Below are 20,610 nucleotides of genomic sequence, written 5' to 3' on the forward strand. Positions count from 1 at the left end.
ATAAGATAATTTTACCACTGTGAATACTTTTGATGTATCACTTTGTGTTAAGTCATCTTCAAAACTTCTTTACTGAAATTTCTTTTGAGATTTAGGAGTCTTCTCTGTGATGTGACTTATAGTTTGTGTTGCAAGATTTACTGACTAGATTGGCTAGAGGAAGCCAAAACACATGACAGATCACATCTTCTGTGTCACACTTTTGTTACAGAAAAAAAACAGCCTTATCAGTTTAAAAATGACTATAGATGAGACACATTTTCTTTTATTAAATGCATTCATAAGTAGTACATTTTCTGCAGTTTCTTTGCTCAAATTTCCTTTAAAGTTTAAAAATGTAAGCTATCTGTATATAATAATGCAATTACACAGATGACTAGTCTGTTCATAAATCTTGAAAATGCTTTTTTTTACAACACACCACCTATCTCAAGTGGTTATTAAAATATAGGCAGTTTAACAAATGGAGGCATGAAAAGAAATTAAATCTGTTTATTTTGGGTGTATATTGTCCTTTAAAATGTAAATTTATTAATACAAATGGAACTGACATCATAGCTCATTTAGTATAGTAAGTAAAGAAACCAGTGCCACAAGGAACAGATTCAGTGTTTTCCACAAAATTGTAGTTCTTTTCACTTAAATATTTCAGTTATACTTGGAACATTTCCATGGAGAGCTGCAAAGCAAAACTTTAAATTGAAGTAACTGAAGTTAACAGTCTGCATAACCTGTTATCTTATATAAATTAAGGTATTAAAACATATTTTAATATAGTATTGCCATAAGTATGCATTTAATTTGCTTAAAGCTTTATAGAACTAAAATATATTGTTATTTAGTAATGTTTCATATAAATCATAAAGGACTAACAGTAGTAAATTGCTTGATTTGTAATAATGCAAATAACCTAAAAACTAAAGTCAAAATTATAGGAGCTAAAATAATAAGAAAAACTTCGCTAAACTTTCTGTCTAGATGATACTGGGCGCAGAAGCAAAACGGGGTCTCCAACTCAGGAACTGATCGGTAAATACTTATCTCCTGTGGTTTGGGGTGTATGATTACAAATACACATAAAACATATACCACACACCACTCAATGGAGACTGAGTTCATTTTCCCTATTGCCCATTCTGCATGAAACTTAAACTCACAGGAAAGAACTGTCCTAAGACAATATGTGGAAGTATTTAACAGACAGAAGCATGAAGCATCAGAATATGAGTCTACAAATTAAATTCCAACTGTATGCATCAATATCTAGTTGCTGTATAAACAGAAGCTATAATTTCTTTTCTGAGTAATGGTGGGAAGCAAACCTTAGAGGATAACCATATTAAGTGAGGTAATTCTTACTCATAAAATGATAACATGTCATTAATCTTTATCAACCATGCATTGCATCTTATGGATGGTCCAGCTGGCTATGCAATCACTTATGCAGGTAAAACTTATTAAAATAATGTAATAGATTTGAAAAATAAATAAAAATTAATAAATTCATATAATTATAATAATACTCCTAAGCAAGAAGAAAGTATTGATTTTCTGTTCAAATTTGAATTTATAATACATTTTCATGTCAGATTTTAAATTTAAGCTGTAAAAAATTATGATCTGGTTCAATAAGTGATTTGAGTTCTTGCAGTGACAAGGCTTATGATTTCATTAAAGGGGGTGGTGGCCCATGAGCCTATAAATTGTCCACTTACACATTCTTTCATCATTTGTAAATTTTATTTGGTGAATGTCAGTTACAACATTGTCAGCTGTGTCTTTTTCCAGGTCTTAGATATGGAATTGTTAGTTTTATTGTCAAAATAGACAAATTATTTTTAAATTGTAGGTAAATTTTTTACTAAATTCAGATAGAAAAACAAGTTTGTATAGTTTGTCATCTCACAGAACAGTAATGTTCATTGTCTTTGTATTCACAGTTTTTACATCCCTGATCACAATTTAGATTTGATATTTCAATTCAGATTTGTTATATATGACTTGCAAGTGCAGACTCCTCTGTTAAAATCTGTCTAGATCTGTCTTTAATGAGGAGCCTCTCAGTTTGAAAAAACTATTTCTAAAGATCCAAATTTTTTCTGCTTTCACATAGCTAATGTTTTTCTCTCTTAAAGCCATTTTGCATAACATAAATAAAACAAAACTTTTAGGTCTTTAGAAGAAATATAGTTACACACTATTATCATTTTGAAACAAAACCACATTCTACGATGCTCCATTTGGGAGCTTTTTTTACAATCTGTAGCAAGAGAACAATTTAGTAGTCAGTAATCTCTTGTGTGTCAACATGTTCTCAAAGTGCTTTTCCAGCAACTGGAAGCTGCTGGGACAGGGGATATGAAAAACTTGAATTAATTTAATCAGTAGTTTTACAAAAAAAATAGGTTTCACTAGGTTCAAGAATAGGAACCACAGAATTTGCTTATGTTACTATATCATTTTTGCTCACTATCTGGCAGTGAAAATCTATTACAATAAATCTTATAAGTAATCAAATAATTCATTTTCTTTAATTTTTAAATTAAACAGCTTCACAAACTGTAACATGGTTTTAGCTCAGAATATATCACAGATACAAATTCAAGCACTAGTGCTTACCACACTTATAGTGTAAAAAGTGGCCACTTTATATAATAAATTCTGGGACAGTTCTTTCAACAGAAATGCACCAGTGTGACACTATAACACCCACTTTACTGTCAATAAAATTATTCTAGAACATCTTGTCTTCTTTCTACAGTGTTGCATGTATCAATTAGAATTGCACACTGTCACATCTTACATATTACAAACCTTATAACTTGTCTGTATTCTGGAATCCTATGACTTGAAATGTCTATCTTTTATTGCTGTACTGTTCATCCTTTTGGGTTTTAATTTCTTAGCAGGGCAGCAGCTTACAGTGAAATTTATATGTAAACTGTATTATATGCATAATGTTTTTTTTACAGTGTGTTAGGCTGTACTGAACAAATAAAAAAGATTAATAAAGAACTGAACTAAACTTAAAATTGAGTTAGTTACAATTGTATTTTAGTTCAATTTACACTGATTTATAACAGATATTCCGCAGATTACTTTACATCAATAAACTTAAAACCTTGCATACCATCCAAATATATAAAATCATGTATAAAAACAAAACTGTTTACACTTTGAAACTTTGAAACTTAAGTGCCAAATGTGTTTTGACCTCAAGAGGCCATTATCAGTGGCAAATAAATTAATCCATAATAAATCATACATTTCATAAGATGGTTTGTTATAAAGCATAAAAAACACACTTTATAAAACCATATTTTATGTAATACCACACTGGGCATTAATTGCACAAGAGTTGGTGTATTATCCAAATTGAGTTACTTAGCATTATGGTCACTGACCTAAGTCGAGGTTTCCGCTGTTGGTCTATGGTGAGCCGTAGTTGCGATATCTGTGCCTGCGAACTTCAACATCAATAAAGTTAATCATTCCAGTTAAGTTTTAGCAGAATTTTGTACATAAAATGACAACCAAACAAACACAACTATAAGTAGTAGGCCTATGTATTAGATCAGGTGGCAGGAAAACTTTAATTAAATCATCTAGTCAGAAGAGAAATTACTGATGATCAAAAAAAATGGATTGCATAGTTAATTTCTGCAACATGAATTGTTTCGATATAAAATGTAATACAAAATAAGTTAGTTATACATGTTTTAATTATGTGAGAGCTGAGGTTTCATGGCAGTAAGCATTTGTATTCCTGTGTTTTGATGCTGTGTAGTCTGTGCTATATGAAAATTATTTTTCAATAGAATTCAAAAGGGCTTGGAAGTTTTAAGAATAGAATCTAAAGTCATTGTGTTTTATTGTATAGTCATTTAAATACATATTTAATTACTACTAATTGTGCATAAACAGAAAAGTGTAATTGTATAATACTCTATAAATTCTTTATTTAACTTTCTTCAATTATAACCTTCAGTGTTCATCTTTCATTCTTACCTGATATTTTATGTTTAGACTGCAAATTATAATCTGTACTAATAAACTACTACTAATGAATAACTAGCATAATAAGTTCTTATGTATGTCATTGTGTGTGTTTCTGAATATTTATTCCTGTCTATACAGCTGTATGAACTGAGCTTTTACCATATGTATTATAAGCCAGTAGTTCCCAAACTGTAATCTCCCACATTTGACACAGGTTGCATTGAACTGAAGCAGTGTATAATTGTTTAAAATTTGTTCTTCCTTCAACTGTGACATAACTAAATATGATTTATTACACAGCACATGGATTTTTAATTGCTAACATTGCTGCACATATGTCATTGAAATTGTAAGTACTTAATTACTGAAGTTAAAATAATTTTGAAACATATGAAGAGTACACTTACATTAAAAAAATTAATCTAGAGAGTATCAGAATGCTGTTATTTTCTGCGTCCCAGAAAAAGAATTTTCATACTAAAATTTGTTTTGCAGTTGAGTAGTGTTGTATCAAAATATTACATTTAATTTGAAAACAAATTAAAACTCCCTCAATCTCCTAAGGCTTGTGTGAGGAATATACAGGATATCCCAAACAGATGTATATGCACACATTCAGTGAATGAGATAAAGACATTATAATAAACTAAACCATTATGTACATCAGCATTGCCTCTTTGTAAATTAACAAATCTAATTTAGATGTTCAAAATCAACACTGTTAGCTTCATTGCACAAAAATATTCTCTTTGTGTGTTAAAGAATACAAAAGTAAAGCACATTCGGATAACATCCACAGAAAAATTAATAAAATTTTCAAAGAAATTTTGGTTGCATTTTCTTAATATTTGAAGGGATTCTTCAAAATTAATCACTCATTACTGAGCAGTTATAACGTTATTCTCAATGTGTGAAAATATATTTTAATATGATTAAAGTGGTACATTTCTGAAATATGAAATATCAAGATCTTCGCAAAATACTAAAGAAATATAATTACACAAACAAACAATAATTCTGTCTTTATTAGAAATTACCTGATATATTGACAATAAAGTTCATTACAAAATATTTTCTGACTCATGCTCTTTTCCCATTCAGTATTGAGCCTAGAGAAGGATAAGAAAAGTTAGCACCAATCAAGCACAAGGAAATTATTATTTTATAGTTTTCCTTTCATTCAGATTTAAGACTTTAAATTATGGATCTTCTGATGTAACTTAAATTTGCCAAAAAAAAAAATACACACACACGTGCGTGTCTTCAGGGGTAAGGGTTTAGAGATACCTAGTTTAGCATTATAACTAGTACAATCAAGTTGGCTTAAAATCCAACAATCAGTCAGTCAATCAGTAGTACTGACTAAGTTGTGGAAAAGTTAGCAATTTCCTCTGCTTCAGAGATAAGAGCAGTTTCTTATAAGCATGAGATTATATTTAACATAGATTTTCAAATGTAAAGAAAAATTATGAACTGCATGTATTACACTTTGTGACATTCTATTTCTGGTTATTAAACTAATAAAATTGTTATAAACTTTCAGACAAACCTAGCAAACCTGAAGGTCCAATTGTTGTGAAGGATATCCGTAAAGAATCAGTAACCATTGAATGGAAACCTCCTGCTGATGATGGTGGCCTTGAGCTTTCAAAATATTCTGTTGAAAAGTGTGATGTTGAGAAAATGGTGTGGATGAAGGTAAATAAACGTTTCAAATATACTCACTGTTTGAGCCAGTAATATGTCATTTTACCATTGTCATAAAAAGTTATCTGCTATTATTTATAATAGTGTCTCTTATAACCCTAAACCATTTTCTTTTATATTTTAGCATTTCAGTGTGTGTACTGCAATGTGTACATTTTGTTTTTAATGTCTGTTCAGATATATGTAATGCAGGTAATTTTAAAAGTACTGTCAATTTGTGAACATTGTCATGATTTATCATATTATTTACAAATATGTTTATGGTTAAGAAAAAAATATAAACAAATTTTGTGTCATATTGTAAAAGTTATAATTTGAAAAACTTGTAGCATATCCAGTCTATTGGTCAAGAGTTTCAGAAAAATTTACAGATTAAGATTCTGTAGCTAGAATTTAGATATAAAATGTAAATTTTTGTGAAAAGTTACTCTCTAAATGTTTGGCTAAATTGTTGTTCTCTTATAGAGATTTAAAATAGTATGTCCCTCTGGAAAAATGGTATGAAAAAAGGAACCAAACATATGCAGCTGAGTAGTTAACATTCCTTTTTCATGCTCAGAAGGTGCTGGGTTCATATCCCTGCCCAGAGACCAGCTATTTTGATTGAGGTCTCTCATGATTTTACTTAGTCTCTCCAGGCAAATTTTGAAAGTGTTCCATAAGTGAGGCTATGACTTTCCTTCCATATCCTTTCCAATTCATTACATATTAATCCCATTACAACATATATTCTGAGTTACTGACAGCATTATTAAATAAAAAAGACTAAGGCATTCTAGAAGTTTGATTTTATTTATTCAGGTTGCTGATGTGGAAAAAGATGTCTCTTCATACTGTGTCCAACGCCTTCGTGAAGACTCAGAATACATGTTCCGTGTGATTGCTGAGAATCCTGTGGGAACATCTGAAGCATTAGAGAGTGAAACAGTTACAGTTCGCAGCAAGTTTGGTCAGTACCATCTTTTAGAACTCTCGGAATGATCCTAAAGTAGCAGATACAATTGCAGTATTTGTTTAACCCTTGCTGCATCTCATAACATTAAACCATTGGAGTCTCCAATAAATGCCTTGCTGCTTGACCTGGAGTAAACATTTAAATCACAGGGACAAAGCAGGTATCATGGCAGATATCTGGTATTATGGCTATCCAAGAGTAGAGCACCATTGAATACCACAAAAAACTAATTTTGTCACATGTGATACTATTTTAGATCACTCAGTTTATTGACAGGTAAGACAAAGAATACACATACCTTTTCTTTCAAACATAGAATAACATGATAGAAGAACTAGAAGTATGGCTGCTATCTATGCTGCAAACTTATAAAATTATTAGACAGATAAAAATAATTTTCATAAGAAAAATTGTATGTTGCTTCCTTTTCCAGACAAACCATCATCACCACGTGGACCATTCGATGTGTCCGGTATGTCTGACACTTCCTTCACACTGGCATGGCAACCCCCGGAGACTGATGGAGGGTCTCAGATTCTTGAATATATTGTGGAGAGAAGGGAAGTTAACAAGAAAGCCTGGCAGAAGGTATGTGACTTCTGTATCCAAACCTCTAGGTTGAATACAACAGAAAGAAAACTATTCTTATAATATGGTGAAGATGTTGATGAGGATTGAAATAAGCTTTTTTTATAAGCTATTCCAATACAAGATTTTGAAAAACTTTATTTGAAATAAGAAAACAGTTAAATTACAATACATTTTTGTTATCATTGTATGGTAGTACAGAGTTGAAAATTTGCTTTGGGAACGTAGAAAACATTGTCTGCTGATGCAATGAACTGTGAAAACTGAATGTGAACATTTATTTGTACTTATTCCTGTAATATAAAGTTTATAAATAAGTCATAACTGCTTTGTCCACACCTTTCCACTTTATCATTTACCATCATCCTCCCATTTGACACTACATGACTTAGCAGTTTAGAAATAGCATTAAATAAAGAAACAAATACTCATACTGCTGTAGAGCTTCTACCCCTTTCCAGTGAAGTCTGGTAAAACAACATCTTAATGAAATTCATAATTACCTTGTTGCATAGCCATGTGCATTTGGTATGGAACATGTGTTGCAGGTGGGCATCACAACTGCAGAAGAAACATCCATTGAAGTAACAGGCCTGAAAGCTAACACTTCATATCATTTTCGAGTTACTGCAAGAAATGACATTGGGCACAGCCTTCCTTATGCCCCTGAAGAACCAATCACTGCTGGTAGAAGAATAAGTGAGTATAATTTTACTTTCTTATTGCAGAAAACCTGTTATTACATTTTTTGTTGTTCCTTTCACTCCATGATGACTCCAAGATGTTTAGATTTTGCATAAATAATCATGTTTTAGTTTTCAAGTAGTGACAACAAATTCATTACGTTACTTACATTTTGAACCACTTTCTTTGTGAAGTTTATTTCTAATTAACTTTTTCTTTATTGTCATTTCTTAAATTATTCTGAGCCATTTAAAATATAACCAACACATATTACCCACTAGAATAAATACCTATAGGTCCATCATCAGTGTAAAATAGTAACATTTTCATATGCTTTTACTTAATAAATCTCTACTTCTAATAGCTGCAATATGTGACTAACATATATCAACTATGGCTGTGGTCACGTATGTACCAGACCCCCCACCCCCCATACCCACCTTAGTTTAAATTTATTTAGCCATGTGTCAGCTTGTGCATGACCCAGCTGGTCATGCATTGCAGTAACATGCCACTAAACCCCAGTATTACAGACTGGCTAACAGCTCTGTAGCATGGGGATTTAAATATTTTATTCCTATACAATATAGATTTATATAAAAGTTGTTACATTTTAGGAGTGAATTTAAATCCTTTCTAACTTATTTTAACACTGTACCTTGAAGTACTGTTACCTTACTCACAGAATATTTTTGTTACATCATTTTAATAATCAGTCACCACAAACAGTGCATTCAAACCCCAGTATGGACATACTGCTGTAGACTTCAGTTCAGCATACTCATTTTCTGAGCATGTTCTATAAAATGTTTCTTGCCTCACTGGTGGCATTGATTTTTTATGCAAATCTAGTAGCAGAACAATTGAAATGTATTTATTCTTCATATCTCAAAATTCAAAATTGTATAGGATATCTCCTTTTTCCCACAAATAAATCGATTTTAATGGTTTTTTCATGTACAGTGCTTTAAAAATTCATATTGAGTTCATTTTCAGAAAAGAAGGAATTGCACAAATATCATCTATAATTTATTACTAGCCAACTTTACAAGAATTCAATCCCAGCAGTTCCACCTGTATGTCTGTAATGTGAAATTCTCTCTAAACAGATTTTTATTAAACTTTGTATGAAGATGTTTACTATATCCAGTTACCAAAATATGGAACAACTGTATAAACAAGCATGTTCAAAATGAACTTTACTTTTATTAAGTACTCTCTTTATATGCAGATGATCCCAATGTCATACATAATTAAATCTGTGTTTATCATTCATTTCAGTTTTTCTATGTGTGTATATTCTTTAGTCCTAATTGCTGCTTCACTAAAACTAGCATGCATAAGCTGTTCTGAAAATGTTGGTATGGTATTGTCTGTGTTCTTTGCTTGTTGTTTCTTAGGAACCAAACGTTCTAAATCATCTGTAGGGAAAGCATTGCTTACATTCCTTGGGGTTTACCCCTCTGCTTTGAATATTGGTTCTCGTGAGTATGCGATGATGTGTATGTTGGATGTGAAAGGACCCCGGTACTTATTTCCACTTGTAATGTAATATAGCTACAGACTGTCACCATAGTAATGATCGACTGGTGTTGTTTGTTTCCACTGTTCTTAGTATCATTGTTACAGCTTTTTTGTCTCCTGAAAAAAAACTTCTATGTTAGTGGCAGAGCACAGTATTATTTTGTGTTTTTCATTGCTGATTTGTTTAATTTTCAGTAAGTCACACCTAAAGCATCAACCACTTCTCTTATTATCCTGAATTAACTCAGTTTGAAAATTTTGCTCTGAATATATTATCCCAAGCTAATGCATAGTAGTTACAATTTTTCAGCTACACATTTAATTTATTTTATTGCTAACAATAATTTGAGTTTGTTCTTGCTAGGTAAAATCAGTGTTCATTATTTGACAGATATTTGCCAATTTATTTTATACTCATCTCTATTTGTGTGGTACTTATATACATGTTACACCTTCATTTAGCAAGATTTTCAAGTAGAATTGATCTCAAATGTGATATACATTGTTTAGTGTTGGCTTATTATCATTTTCAAGCAACTCTTAACAGTTATGGCCTTAAAGTGCAAGACGTTTCTGTTGATGAGTCTGAAAGTAATATTTCTACAATAGAAGCAGAAATTACTGACTCAGATTCAGAATGTTCTGTTGACATGAAAGCTGGACAAGGTATGAAAGTGAAAATATTATTTTTGTCACACTGCAAAGAACATGTAAGCAGAATCCATGATAGAATGGGATAATAATTGTGCTTTTTATATGAAGATTTTATGCTATAATGTAGTTTAAAAATATCGCTCACCTACATTGCTTTATTTATGTTCAAGGGCCACAAAAATAAAAACAATATGCTTTCTTGACTCCAAATACAGAAAAAAACAGCAAGGGAAGTGGTTAACACTAGTTAGAACATGGGGGGGTGTCATTTAATTGGCTCTACTGTCTACTGCTGTTCTGATTACAGTATATTAGGATGAGGAAGCAAAATGAGCCATTATTTCATTATTTGTTAATTTTGAGAGATTAAGTGATGCTGTTTCAACTGCAGAGGTTATTCAGTGTTGTGTGAGATAGGATGGTGAATAAATAATGATTTGGAAAGCAGTGGTCACCATCTCGTTTCAGTTCACTGTACCAGTATTCACCTCGAGAGACTGATGAAAATCATTGAACACTTCAGATGGTAGCCAACTAACATTTAAACTGAAAAGTTCCTGAATTAAAGTATAGTATGTTACTGCTGCACCAACCTACTTGCTACAGTTAGTACAGAAATTAGTTTTGACTGTTATTATAATAAAGCTTCCTATTATTAAAAATGTTCACAAATTAAGTTTCTCTTTCTGTATTGCAAGAGTGACTGTGCAGATTCCCATAAGCAATTTACTCCATTCCACTGTTTTCACTGCTATTCTGCAGATGTGGTAAAATGAGCAAACTTCATGCACTGGGTATGGTACACTATTAAATATAATTATTGCAGAAACAGGCAAACAGAAATTATAATTTTCACGCCAGCTCATGGGTTAGTAGTCAGCCACTATATTCTGCATTGCAGCATTTAGTAACTTAATGAATCAGAGTGTAATACAGAAGTAGGTTACAAAATAACTGTGCTGTGCCATTGTAGGATTATATCTTTCCAGGTTTTGTACAGTGATATCATCGAAACAACATATCTAAATGTTTGTACTGCCTTTATGTGGTTTTTCATTTTCCTAAGAAATAGAGAAATCATGTACATTATACTGTGCTGTCCATGTTGTCTTCATATTGCATATTCTTTTTTCTTTGTAGTGTTGACCAAGTACATTATAATACCAGTTTTTACATTTTAATACATTTTATAATAGAAACCATGTATATTCTTACTAAAAATTAAATGTCTGTATCACATGACTTCCTAAGGGTCTTATTCTGCCACCTCTCAGACACTTGAGATGTCTATGTAGTCAAAAATTTTCGTATTTTATTTAAGTTAGTTATTTGTTTAAATGTTGTAAGATAAACTTACTGGTAACAACAATGCAGTTTTCTGTATCAGTGTTTTTTTCTGGAAACGTGAGCTACTGGTACTTAGATGTGACAGAGTAGGGAGGGGGACAGAATGAACCAATGTAAAAATTACATGGTTCCTGGGAAAGGGAAGAAACATCAACATAAAAATTAATATGTTAACAAGCATCACATCAGTTTTAATTACATTGATCAATTTTATAACAAAGGTAAAAAAAGAAATAAAGTAAAGCTGTCCCACTATAGGCATGTAGGTGCTTGGAGGGAATGGTGGTACAGCTCCTACTCATTCTTGACTTCAGCACTAGATGGGGTTGAGGGGTCAGCATCACACCCCAGCCATGCTTTACCCCCAGTAAAGGACCCTGGTACCCATTGGATAGGAGGCTGGGTGGGCCACAGAACCGGTCTTGATGCAGAGGCTAGAGGAAAAATCCTCTGCCTCTGTCGGGGATCAAACCCCAGTCATCCAGTCTGTAGCCAGTTACTATATTGACTGAGCTACGCCAGCTCCTCTAGGTATTGGCACAATTTTCTGTGTCCTGTTGTGTACCATCAGAAAGAAAGCCATGTTTAATATTGCCTAATCATTGTTTACAACTTAACAGAATTAAATTTGTTATTCTCTGCCTGATAAATATCAGTATTACACCATCTTACACTTGCCTGTTGAAACATATTTGTGGGTTTCCAAAAAAGAGAAGTAATATCTGATTATATTAAGGGTTAAATGGCCAGGTACTGTATCCTGTAAAGTAGAGCAACACACCCTTCCACCTCCTACTGCAGATTTCTTACTTTATTTGATAAAATTTTGAAATTCTGACATTTTAATTGCCAGTTTTATAAACCAACAATGAAACATGGGCTTGTAGGAAACCACATGGTCATATTTTAACAGTTAAATTCTAGAAATAGTATAAACTGACTTACACATACAAAATCTCAGTGTTAACATAAATTCCTCATCTTCTCATTAATTAAAGAGAATTCATGTATCTATACTCCGTCTTGTGAGTAACGGATGTACTCTCACTTTTTCTGAATTTCCACTACCCACTATAATATCATCAGTGATTGGTAATGTAATTGGTTATTTGGTGATATAAAATTAATTGAGCATGTCCCATGATCCATGTCTTCATATTTGTCTCCCTCGTTTAAATGTGCCTTATACATTTTATTATTTATGTATTACCAGATTTGATTAATGTCATATACATGGAGGTGTTTGAAGTTCGATCAGAGTATCAAGACTGAATCTGTATCTCAAATAAATATGTCATGACATGTTTCTGAAGGTCCAGGCATGTTTATGGCTGATTCCATTGCTTCTGTATTTAAAGTCAGTGTTTTTGGTATGTATAGGTTTAACAATGCCCAAGAAAATAGAACAGTACATATTCGTTAATGTTTGCAAGAAGATTTAAAGCACACTAACTGAAACTAAATAGCCTATGCTAACAGCATTTGGAAATGTAAGCATGAGCTTTTGAGTAGTTTCATTTTAAAGACAGGCAATGTCCATTCAAAGTGATGAGCATTCTGGATGCCCTTCAGTCAGTAGAAGTGATGAATCATCATCTCAATTATGGGATGTAGCACAAAATGGCATAAGAGGTATGAATTTCTTGTAGCTCATGTGAGGCCAACTTACCAAGAGACTAGAAAATGTGGAATGTCTCATCCACCTTCACTTTACAACTGCTAATGTAGAAATAGAAATAAACTGGTTGTCTGTGGCTTCTGACCTGTCTGAATATGCAGAATTTAGTTAAAACTTCATTTAAAATTTTGGGAAGAGGCTAAGCAAAAATCCTCACAATGGACATTCCACACAAGGTTCACAGCTGAAAGTTGTATTTGATTACAAATGTGTTGTGCACTATAAATGTGCTCCATATGAAAAAAAAAATTATTTACAAGTTTTGTATGCACCACATTGTAAATGGCTTGAAAGTGGGAATCTGAAACATGGCAAATTCATGACAATAATGCAGCTACCCTCTCAGCACAGTAAACACAGTATTTTAAGTGACACAGCCTCCATACTGTCTGCTGCTTTTCTCTGTTCCTCTTGTTGTTTGAGAAGTGCATACAGCACTGGCAGGAACAGTGGAATAAGTATTTACATGCTGAAGGAGCCTTCTTTGAAGTAAATAAATCTCCTATCCATATAAAACTGGTAACAGTATTTCAGTTTTTAGAGATTCAGCCTCAGTACTTCTGATCAAGCCTTGTAAAAGAATTTGTAGGCAATATGTAATTTCTTTTTAAATATAACCACAAATAAGTTTATTATTTCCTTTGTCAATGACATTTAAAACTTAGTGTCTTCTATTGAAACATTTGTTTTTGTATAAAGATTACCAGTTAAGATTTGAATAAACAATTAAAGAACTGATTGAAGAATTGGACAGCTTATATATTCCACTTTTTTTGTGTTATTATTATCCTCATTGAAATATTTGACAACTCTTATCTGTCTCTGTAGGTTCCCCTTCAGCTCCAACAAATCTGTCGGTAGCTGACATTACAAGCAAAAGTGTAACACTCCATTGGGGTCCTCCACTAACTACAGGAGGAACAGAGCTTACAGGTAATTTTTCTTATACAACATGTATAAGATACAAATATTAATGGCATGGTACTAATTATGATCATTAAGAATTTATTATCTGATTGGGAAAAGGATAACTTCACAGATGTGTTGTTCTATAAATATGTTACATAAATAATATGATTAATTTATTATTTATTCAGATTATATTATTGAGATGAGGCTGGCCTCTGAGAAGACATGGACAAAGGTTGTTACATTAGAATCATCCATAACTCAGCACTGCATTGAGAACTTGAAGGAAAGATCCAAGTTGTTCTTCCGGGTGTACGCTGAGAATTCCATTGGACTGAGCCCACCAGCTAGTACAGACATTGTCAGTCTTAAAACACATGCTAGTAAGTAAACATTTCCCTTGAGGTTCCACAAGCCCCTCAATGATGGAGGACATTTCTTACTAACTCTAGCATATGGGGGAACAGAGGAACAGAAAATTCTGGTCAGAAAATCTCAAGGAAAGAGAGTGTTCGGGAGATGTTGGCATAGATGGGAGGATAACATTAAAATTAATATTATAGAAATTTTATATGGAGGAATAAACATGGTACTGAATCTTAAGTTTCACAAAAACAGGGAAAATCGTGACTAAGTAACTTACAGATTTTTAAGAAAACGATGCACATGGAGTTAGTTATATCTGGTTTTCCTGCAAATGTTTTAAGAAATGAAAATATGAATTACTGTGCTAAAACTATGTCTGTTTACTTTTCAGCACCTCCGTCACCTCCTACTGCTCCACTTGAGATACGTAGTGTTGGTCCTAATTCTGTCATAATTGAATGGGGAAAACCTGAGACAGATGGAGGAGCACCTCTTGTAAGCTATACCATTGCCATACGAGATATCAAGAAGACTATGTGGATGGAAGTTGGTCGAGTGAAAGCAGACATACAGAAACTTAATATAAAAGATCTACAAGTAAGTTATTGTTATAAAATACAGTATCTGATTGCAGACCACATTCAGGCAGACAAAAAATCCCAGCTAATCCTCATTTTCATTACAGTGTTAAATGAGTAATTCTGAAAAATTGTCAATAAGTTAATATTGATTTGATATAGTGTAGTGACACCGAAACAAGTAGCTGTTCTAGACATGTGACTGACTGCCTATCTTGTAATGAAGAACAGTTACTGAAAATTATATACCCCATTTGTTTATATTTGCATTACGTAAAAATCATGTTATATAGTAAGGAGACTGTTATGCATTTGACAGTTTTAGGTTTATAATAATGAAAGAAATAATATTTACTGCTCAACAGGAAAACCATGAGTATCTCATAAGAATATTTGCACGAAATGAAGTTGGACTTAGTGACCCACTTGAATCAGAGGAGCCGTTCAAAGTCCTTCGTCCTACAGGTGAGTTTACTTTCATAAACACGTTTTCAAGTTCTGTGAGAATTTTTCATGAACATAAATTGAAAACAGTTAGCAAATAAAATGGATAAAATGAAATGTTAACATGAAATGCACATATGTTCAGTCTGTTCCATCATGTATATTTTTCAGTGTATGATCTTTGTTTAATAAGAAAAGTGTAGTGCAAAAATATTGTTTAACCAAAAATACTTGTCAGCCTTTAGAATATAAATCACTGCAAATTTTTTGAATTATTTGAAATTTCCCCAACCATTCCTTTCCACTCACCACCAGTTTCTTCTTCCAACCCCATCTCCACTCCCCAAATTATCTGTTAACTGATCAGTACTGAATAGTTCATTCCCTGCTCCTCTGTACCCCTCTGTCACCAAAGCCATTAGCAGTGTAGTGTCCTACCTATAATCATGGATGCCTTATCACAAGGCTGCTGCCACAAGCATCCAAGGTGAGACTGATAGACCATCAAGTGATTCTGTTATATCAGTCATCTTGGCCACAATAAATAGATCCATGAAAGAGAAGGGTTTGCAAGCTCTCTGTGTGCTTCTCATCATTGTTGTGATTGTAGGTTTCTCCCAGTACCTACTGGTCACCTTATTATTTCCAGTCATTCATCAGGATAATTTTAAGTAGTAAATTTTGCAGTCAATGTGTATTTGTTACATACCTATATTTCCTTTTAACAGAAATTGAGTTTCTGGAAATTGATAAGGCAGAGACAACTGCTCCAACACTCAGCTTCAGCACAGAAACCACAACATCATGGATGAAAGAAGCTGGAATGGATGCAGACATTCGTTCATATGCACGTGGTTCTCTGCTCAGAAGAGACGAATACTTCTTCCGCATCTGGTACTATGCTCGCCAACTCTTCAAATAGAACTAGACTTGAAGAAATAAGTTCTGAACATTGTATTTATAATTACTGTTAGACAAAATATTTAAATAAATTTTCATTAACTTCAAAATTGAATGGGCAGAAAAAGAGGCTGTTATTTTTGTTATTGTAGTAAATATATTATATAAATAATTTTCAGTTCTAGTCATCTGAAACTGTAAAGAAACTCAGGAATATTTAAACAGTTACTTTAAAAAAAATAATCTGCCAGTTTGGGAAAATGTAACATTGGTAAAACAGATTGGCAGATAGTATAAATTAATGTACCTGACAAATATCTTAATTTTTAATACTTTTCTCGAGTCTGGATAAATGTGTTGATGACAAATGACAAACTCTTTCTCAGGATACTTCTTTGCTTTCATTGTAATATCCCTAGGCAAAGCAATGTTATGGGGTGACTTGATAAAGATGTTTTCATGGTCAGCAGTACAAGACAAAGAATTTACTGCACAAACACTGAGGCTTATGAATAAGGACCAAAACTGTTATACAGTATTGTTGAAGTACCACTTCTCCCCACTGTGTGTACATAAAGAGATTTAGAGAATGTTGAGTACTTTTATCTGTAATGTGCCCAACATACACATATTCTTGAAGTAACAGTTCATAATTAATGTGGACTGAAGGAAATTAATTGTCTGTATGACCTGTTTTGTTGTAACACAACTGTAGCTGCTGCTATTTTATTGAATCCAGGATTTCCAGTCAGAAGTATATTTATATGATGATAAATTGTTACGGATTCCCCCGGTTTATATATGTTACTGATGACATGAAATCAAATGTGCAAAACATTTTATTTTATATATAGAATGCTGTGATATAATTTTATGATTTTGGTCATAGCTGAAGGGTGTATTGTATAATTTGCATGCTTCATTCCTTCTGTGTGGTACATGAAACCAATATAATTTATTACTTAAAGGTGCTATTGTGCTACCTGGTATTTTTTTGTTTTCTTTGTAAGTCAGCAGTGGTGGTATTTTTTCCACTCCCATAGTTGTGTCACTTGTTCTGACTGCATGTAAAAGAAAGAATATATGTTATTGTTCACCATGTTTCTTCTCTGGTTTTAGGAATGGAGACATAATATAGGTGCAATTTTTTTCAGCCTGAAAACAGGGAAGAAAATCTGGTGTTCAAAACCAAAAGAATGAGAAATAAAATTATCTGTACACTGTAAACATAATGTATGTGAATCATTTATTAGTGTAGTATTGCATGTAATATAACCTGCTGCTAGCAATGAGTCATGGTTCAGAGAATGTCATATCAGTGTCACATTTTATACTGAAAATCATAAGTTTTAATAAACAACGATTAATCTATAGGTGACCAGTAAATGTCTGTACTTTGTTGGCTGTGTATTGATTTTCTAAATGTCTGGCCTGTTTTACAATGGCAGTGAGTTAACTCTTCAGACATTTGTATCATTAAATGACCACCCTGGTCTCTTGGTATGCATGTTGACAAAGTAACAGTAGACAAAAGTCTAATATCTTCAGTATTCCCTAGAGTATGACAGATATAGATCATTATCCTAGACCCTATGCTTTGAAAGTTTAAGTTGATGGTTTTACTAAATATTAGCAGTGTAGCCTAGTTTGTGAGTATAGGGAATACCAACAAGTATGTGAAGTTCATATTAAAATCAGAGAGAATATAAGAAATACACTTTACACTTTACATCCCGGCCACAAAGGCACTAATGTCATGGTGTAATAGACACCACTGCTTTACTTTTTGTGCTGATTGCTCTCTTCCCAAGAATGAGTGTCCCTCAAATGGCTACAGGTTCAAGTCAATACAGGAGATAAAAGAGGTTTTGAAAGCAGCTCAGAAGGCGATTGCAGGAAAAAGTATACAAGAGTGAATTCAGAAGCTGCTGACAAATGTGATGGTGGAAGGGAACTACTTTGAAGATAGTTTGCAGCAAAGCTTACCTTGGTGATAGGTAAGCTCACATAAGCATTCTTACACCAACTTTTGACTGCTATATACATGCCTCTGTACTTGATAAAATATCATGAAATAAAAACTAATGGCCTGTAGATGTTTAAATGATAGCCTAGTTGCTAGTATCAATAATATTTTTGTATTTTTCTGGCCAACCTTGTACTTCAAACTTAGGACCAATTATCAATATTGTCACAATAATGTGCATATACAAAAGTAATTTGCAACATTCATTGCAGAATTATGCATAAATGATTTTTGATACTTCTTTGTGCTCATATACTGTCAGTTTTAAAACATTTTATTAATGATGATTGTACTGCTAATAGTGACCATAAAAGGAAGATTACAGATTCATATAATTCATAGGTACTACCAAAATCTACAGTCTTTTAGTGATAATTCTGCTGTAGGAATAATTAATTGACCCTGCCATAATGCCAGAAATTTCTCTGGAGAAATAATTTGTTCAGAAAACAGCAAGTTCAGAAATGTCTTGCTTGAAAGAAAGTGAACTTATCAACTAGATTACATTCCCAAATGCTGTTCATGTTGATTTGTGTTACAAAATAAGTTAATGAGTTCTTTACACTAACATATTCATTGAGTATAGTGACTAGGCTATGGGTAGCATGATAAGGGTTGGATTCCCAATAGGAACAAGAATTGACAGCAGTTGTCGACTTGCGTAATCTGTTTTGAATAATTGGAAATTTTCGTAGTAGTAATTCTTCTATACATTGCAAAGATGTTTCTACGTAAGCTGGCAACTTTCCTATATAAATTAAAGTAGGATGCTATCTATGGTATGCAGAATCGATAGGACTGTTTTCACAGATGATCTACAGATTGGTCCATCTTGAAAATATTACCCACCTCGTTCAAGAGTTATTATCGGTTTCTTGCCTTCGTCGACTTAAACAGAGTAGGCCACGGATTACAAGGGGGGACCCCCCCCCCCCAGGCGTCATTGTACAGTAAGGCCGCCCACCAGACTTGCGCAAATCTGACGTCATTAGAAATTACACTGGCGTCATTTGTAGAGTTTCGGAGCTTCTATTAAAGGGGAACCAGCATAGAGTAAGAATTTTGGAGGTAACAATGTTTTGATGTTTGCATGGTCGCTAAACCTGCTATTAACTTCCTGTGTAGTGACAAGTGTGTTTTGTTTATGGAATACTTAATATTCACGAAATTTTATTAGACAATGAATAGAATCCTTTTTTTCAATACAGCCTGTCTGCCCATCCCCCAGCAACGAATTCATAGAGTAGGCTAGGTTAAAGTGTGATTTGATATGTATAAATACAGTCGTTCAAACACGTGTGATCTTCCCTTTTTCACTTCCAAAGTATAGTGACAATACTATTGTGTCATCTGCCAGTGCTAATACAGGAAAATTATATTCTTCTGACAGAAAGTATTGTCGAATATATAAAAAAATTCTAAGCCAATTTGGCTCTTGTATGTGCAGTACTTTTGGGCAAGTTAATGTAAAGTGTGTAAGGGTAGGTTTATGTCATACATTTTTACTTAAATCATAATTTCTACCAGCTTTATTCATTAATGATTCTTTAAAGGTTTGTGACTATGGTTGAGTCATTATAGGAATAGTATGTTGCACATTTCCCATGGCTTAAGGCACATTTGATATACACTGCGTTTTGGAAGTTGGCTGTACTCCAGTCTTCTGGTGATTGATGGTTACTGTACTGACTGATTTATAACATATTTTAATTATTCACCAGAAGGGGGAATTATTCCTATAATTCTTCATTGATGCAACAAAATAATGGTACAGTCTTTGTGACAATCTTCACTGCACTGATTTGCAGGGCATTTTCACCACATCTTTTCCATAGATGCCACAGAATATTTGTGTAGAAGTGTTGATTTGCAGCTTTAAGATGTAGTTTTCAATAGCAATTTTTACTAATGTGAAATAGAATTTTAGCTACAGGTGCTGAACTTTAACCTCTTATCATTCTGGAATGGGATTTTAATCACCTTGTTGTAGGTCTGCCAGCTGGCCTTAGCTGAAAGGGTTGACAATTTTGTGGTATGCTAGTGTGACACATGAACAGTTCGATCACGTGTAAGTCACGTAACATGGATGATAAAGGTTAAAATCTACAATTGTTTGAAAAACAATAATTGTGTTTAGCATACACAAAACATTATTTAATGACATGTCATTTCTGAATAACACATCTTATGGTTTTAAAATTTGGAGTAAATGATTTCAACAGATTGTGTTTGAACATAATGTAACAATTTC

The 20,610-nt window shown here is 32.9% G+C and overlaps 2 protein-coding genes and 1 long non-coding RNA gene across 25 annotated transcripts in view; all 3 read left to right on the top strand.

Moving 5' to 3' along the window:
* The window catches only part of LOC110827690 (uncharacterized), a 335,660-nt gene extending 318,095 nt beyond the window's left edge, over positions 1-17,565 (top strand). For 18 of the 21 annotated variants that reach the window (XM_087351718.1, XM_087351719.1, XM_087351727.1 and 15 more), the window contains 11 exons: positions 979-1,029; positions 5,543-5,697; positions 6,508-6,655; positions 7,095-7,249; positions 7,798-7,948; positions 9,334-9,417; positions 13,965-14,069; positions 14,234-14,428; positions 14,803-15,008; positions 15,355-15,454; positions 16,162-17,565. In XM_087351718.1, the coding sequence (XP_087207844.1) occupies positions 979-1,029; positions 5,543-5,697; positions 6,508-6,655; positions 7,095-7,249; positions 7,798-7,948; positions 9,334-9,417; positions 13,965-14,069; positions 14,234-14,428; positions 14,803-15,008; positions 15,355-15,454; positions 16,162-16,355 (1,544 nt within the window). In that variant the 3' untranslated portion in view covers positions 16,356-17,565. The remainder of the gene's footprint in view (positions 1-978; positions 1,030-5,542; positions 5,698-6,507; positions 6,656-7,094; positions 7,250-7,797; positions 7,949-9,333; positions 9,418-13,964; positions 14,070-14,233; positions 14,429-14,802; positions 15,009-15,354; positions 15,455-16,161) is intronic. The other 3 variants (XM_087351723.1, XM_087351722.1, XM_087351724.1) reach the window with 3 other exon arrangements.
* LOC110827691 (uncharacterized) lies at positions 9,424-13,741 on the top strand. The gene is made up of 2 exons (XR_002542457.2): positions 9,424-9,651; positions 10,580-13,741. It is a non-coding gene; the product is annotated as an uncharacterized LOC110827691 (long non-coding RNA).
* A 1,715-nt stretch (positions 17,566-19,280) lies between the features above and the next one.
* The window catches only part of BtbVII (BTB-protein-VII), a 37,103-nt gene continuing 35,773 nt past the window's right edge, over positions 19,281-20,610 (top strand). For 2 of the 3 annotated variants that reach the window (XM_087351741.1, XM_087351743.1), the window contains exon 1: positions 19,281-19,427. The gene's annotated coding sequence lies outside the window, so the exon portion shown is untranslated. The other variant, XM_087351742.1, reaches the window with a different exon arrangement.

Source organism: Zootermopsis nevadensis, unplaced genomic scaffold, assembly GCF_977971745.1.
Source record: "Zootermopsis nevadensis isolate Lab colony 2312 unplaced genomic scaffold, Znev_1.0 Znev_ptg000020l, whole genome shotgun sequence".
Classification (NCBI taxonomy): domain Eukaryota; kingdom Metazoa; phylum Arthropoda; class Insecta; order Blattodea; family Termopsidae; genus Zootermopsis; species Zootermopsis nevadensis.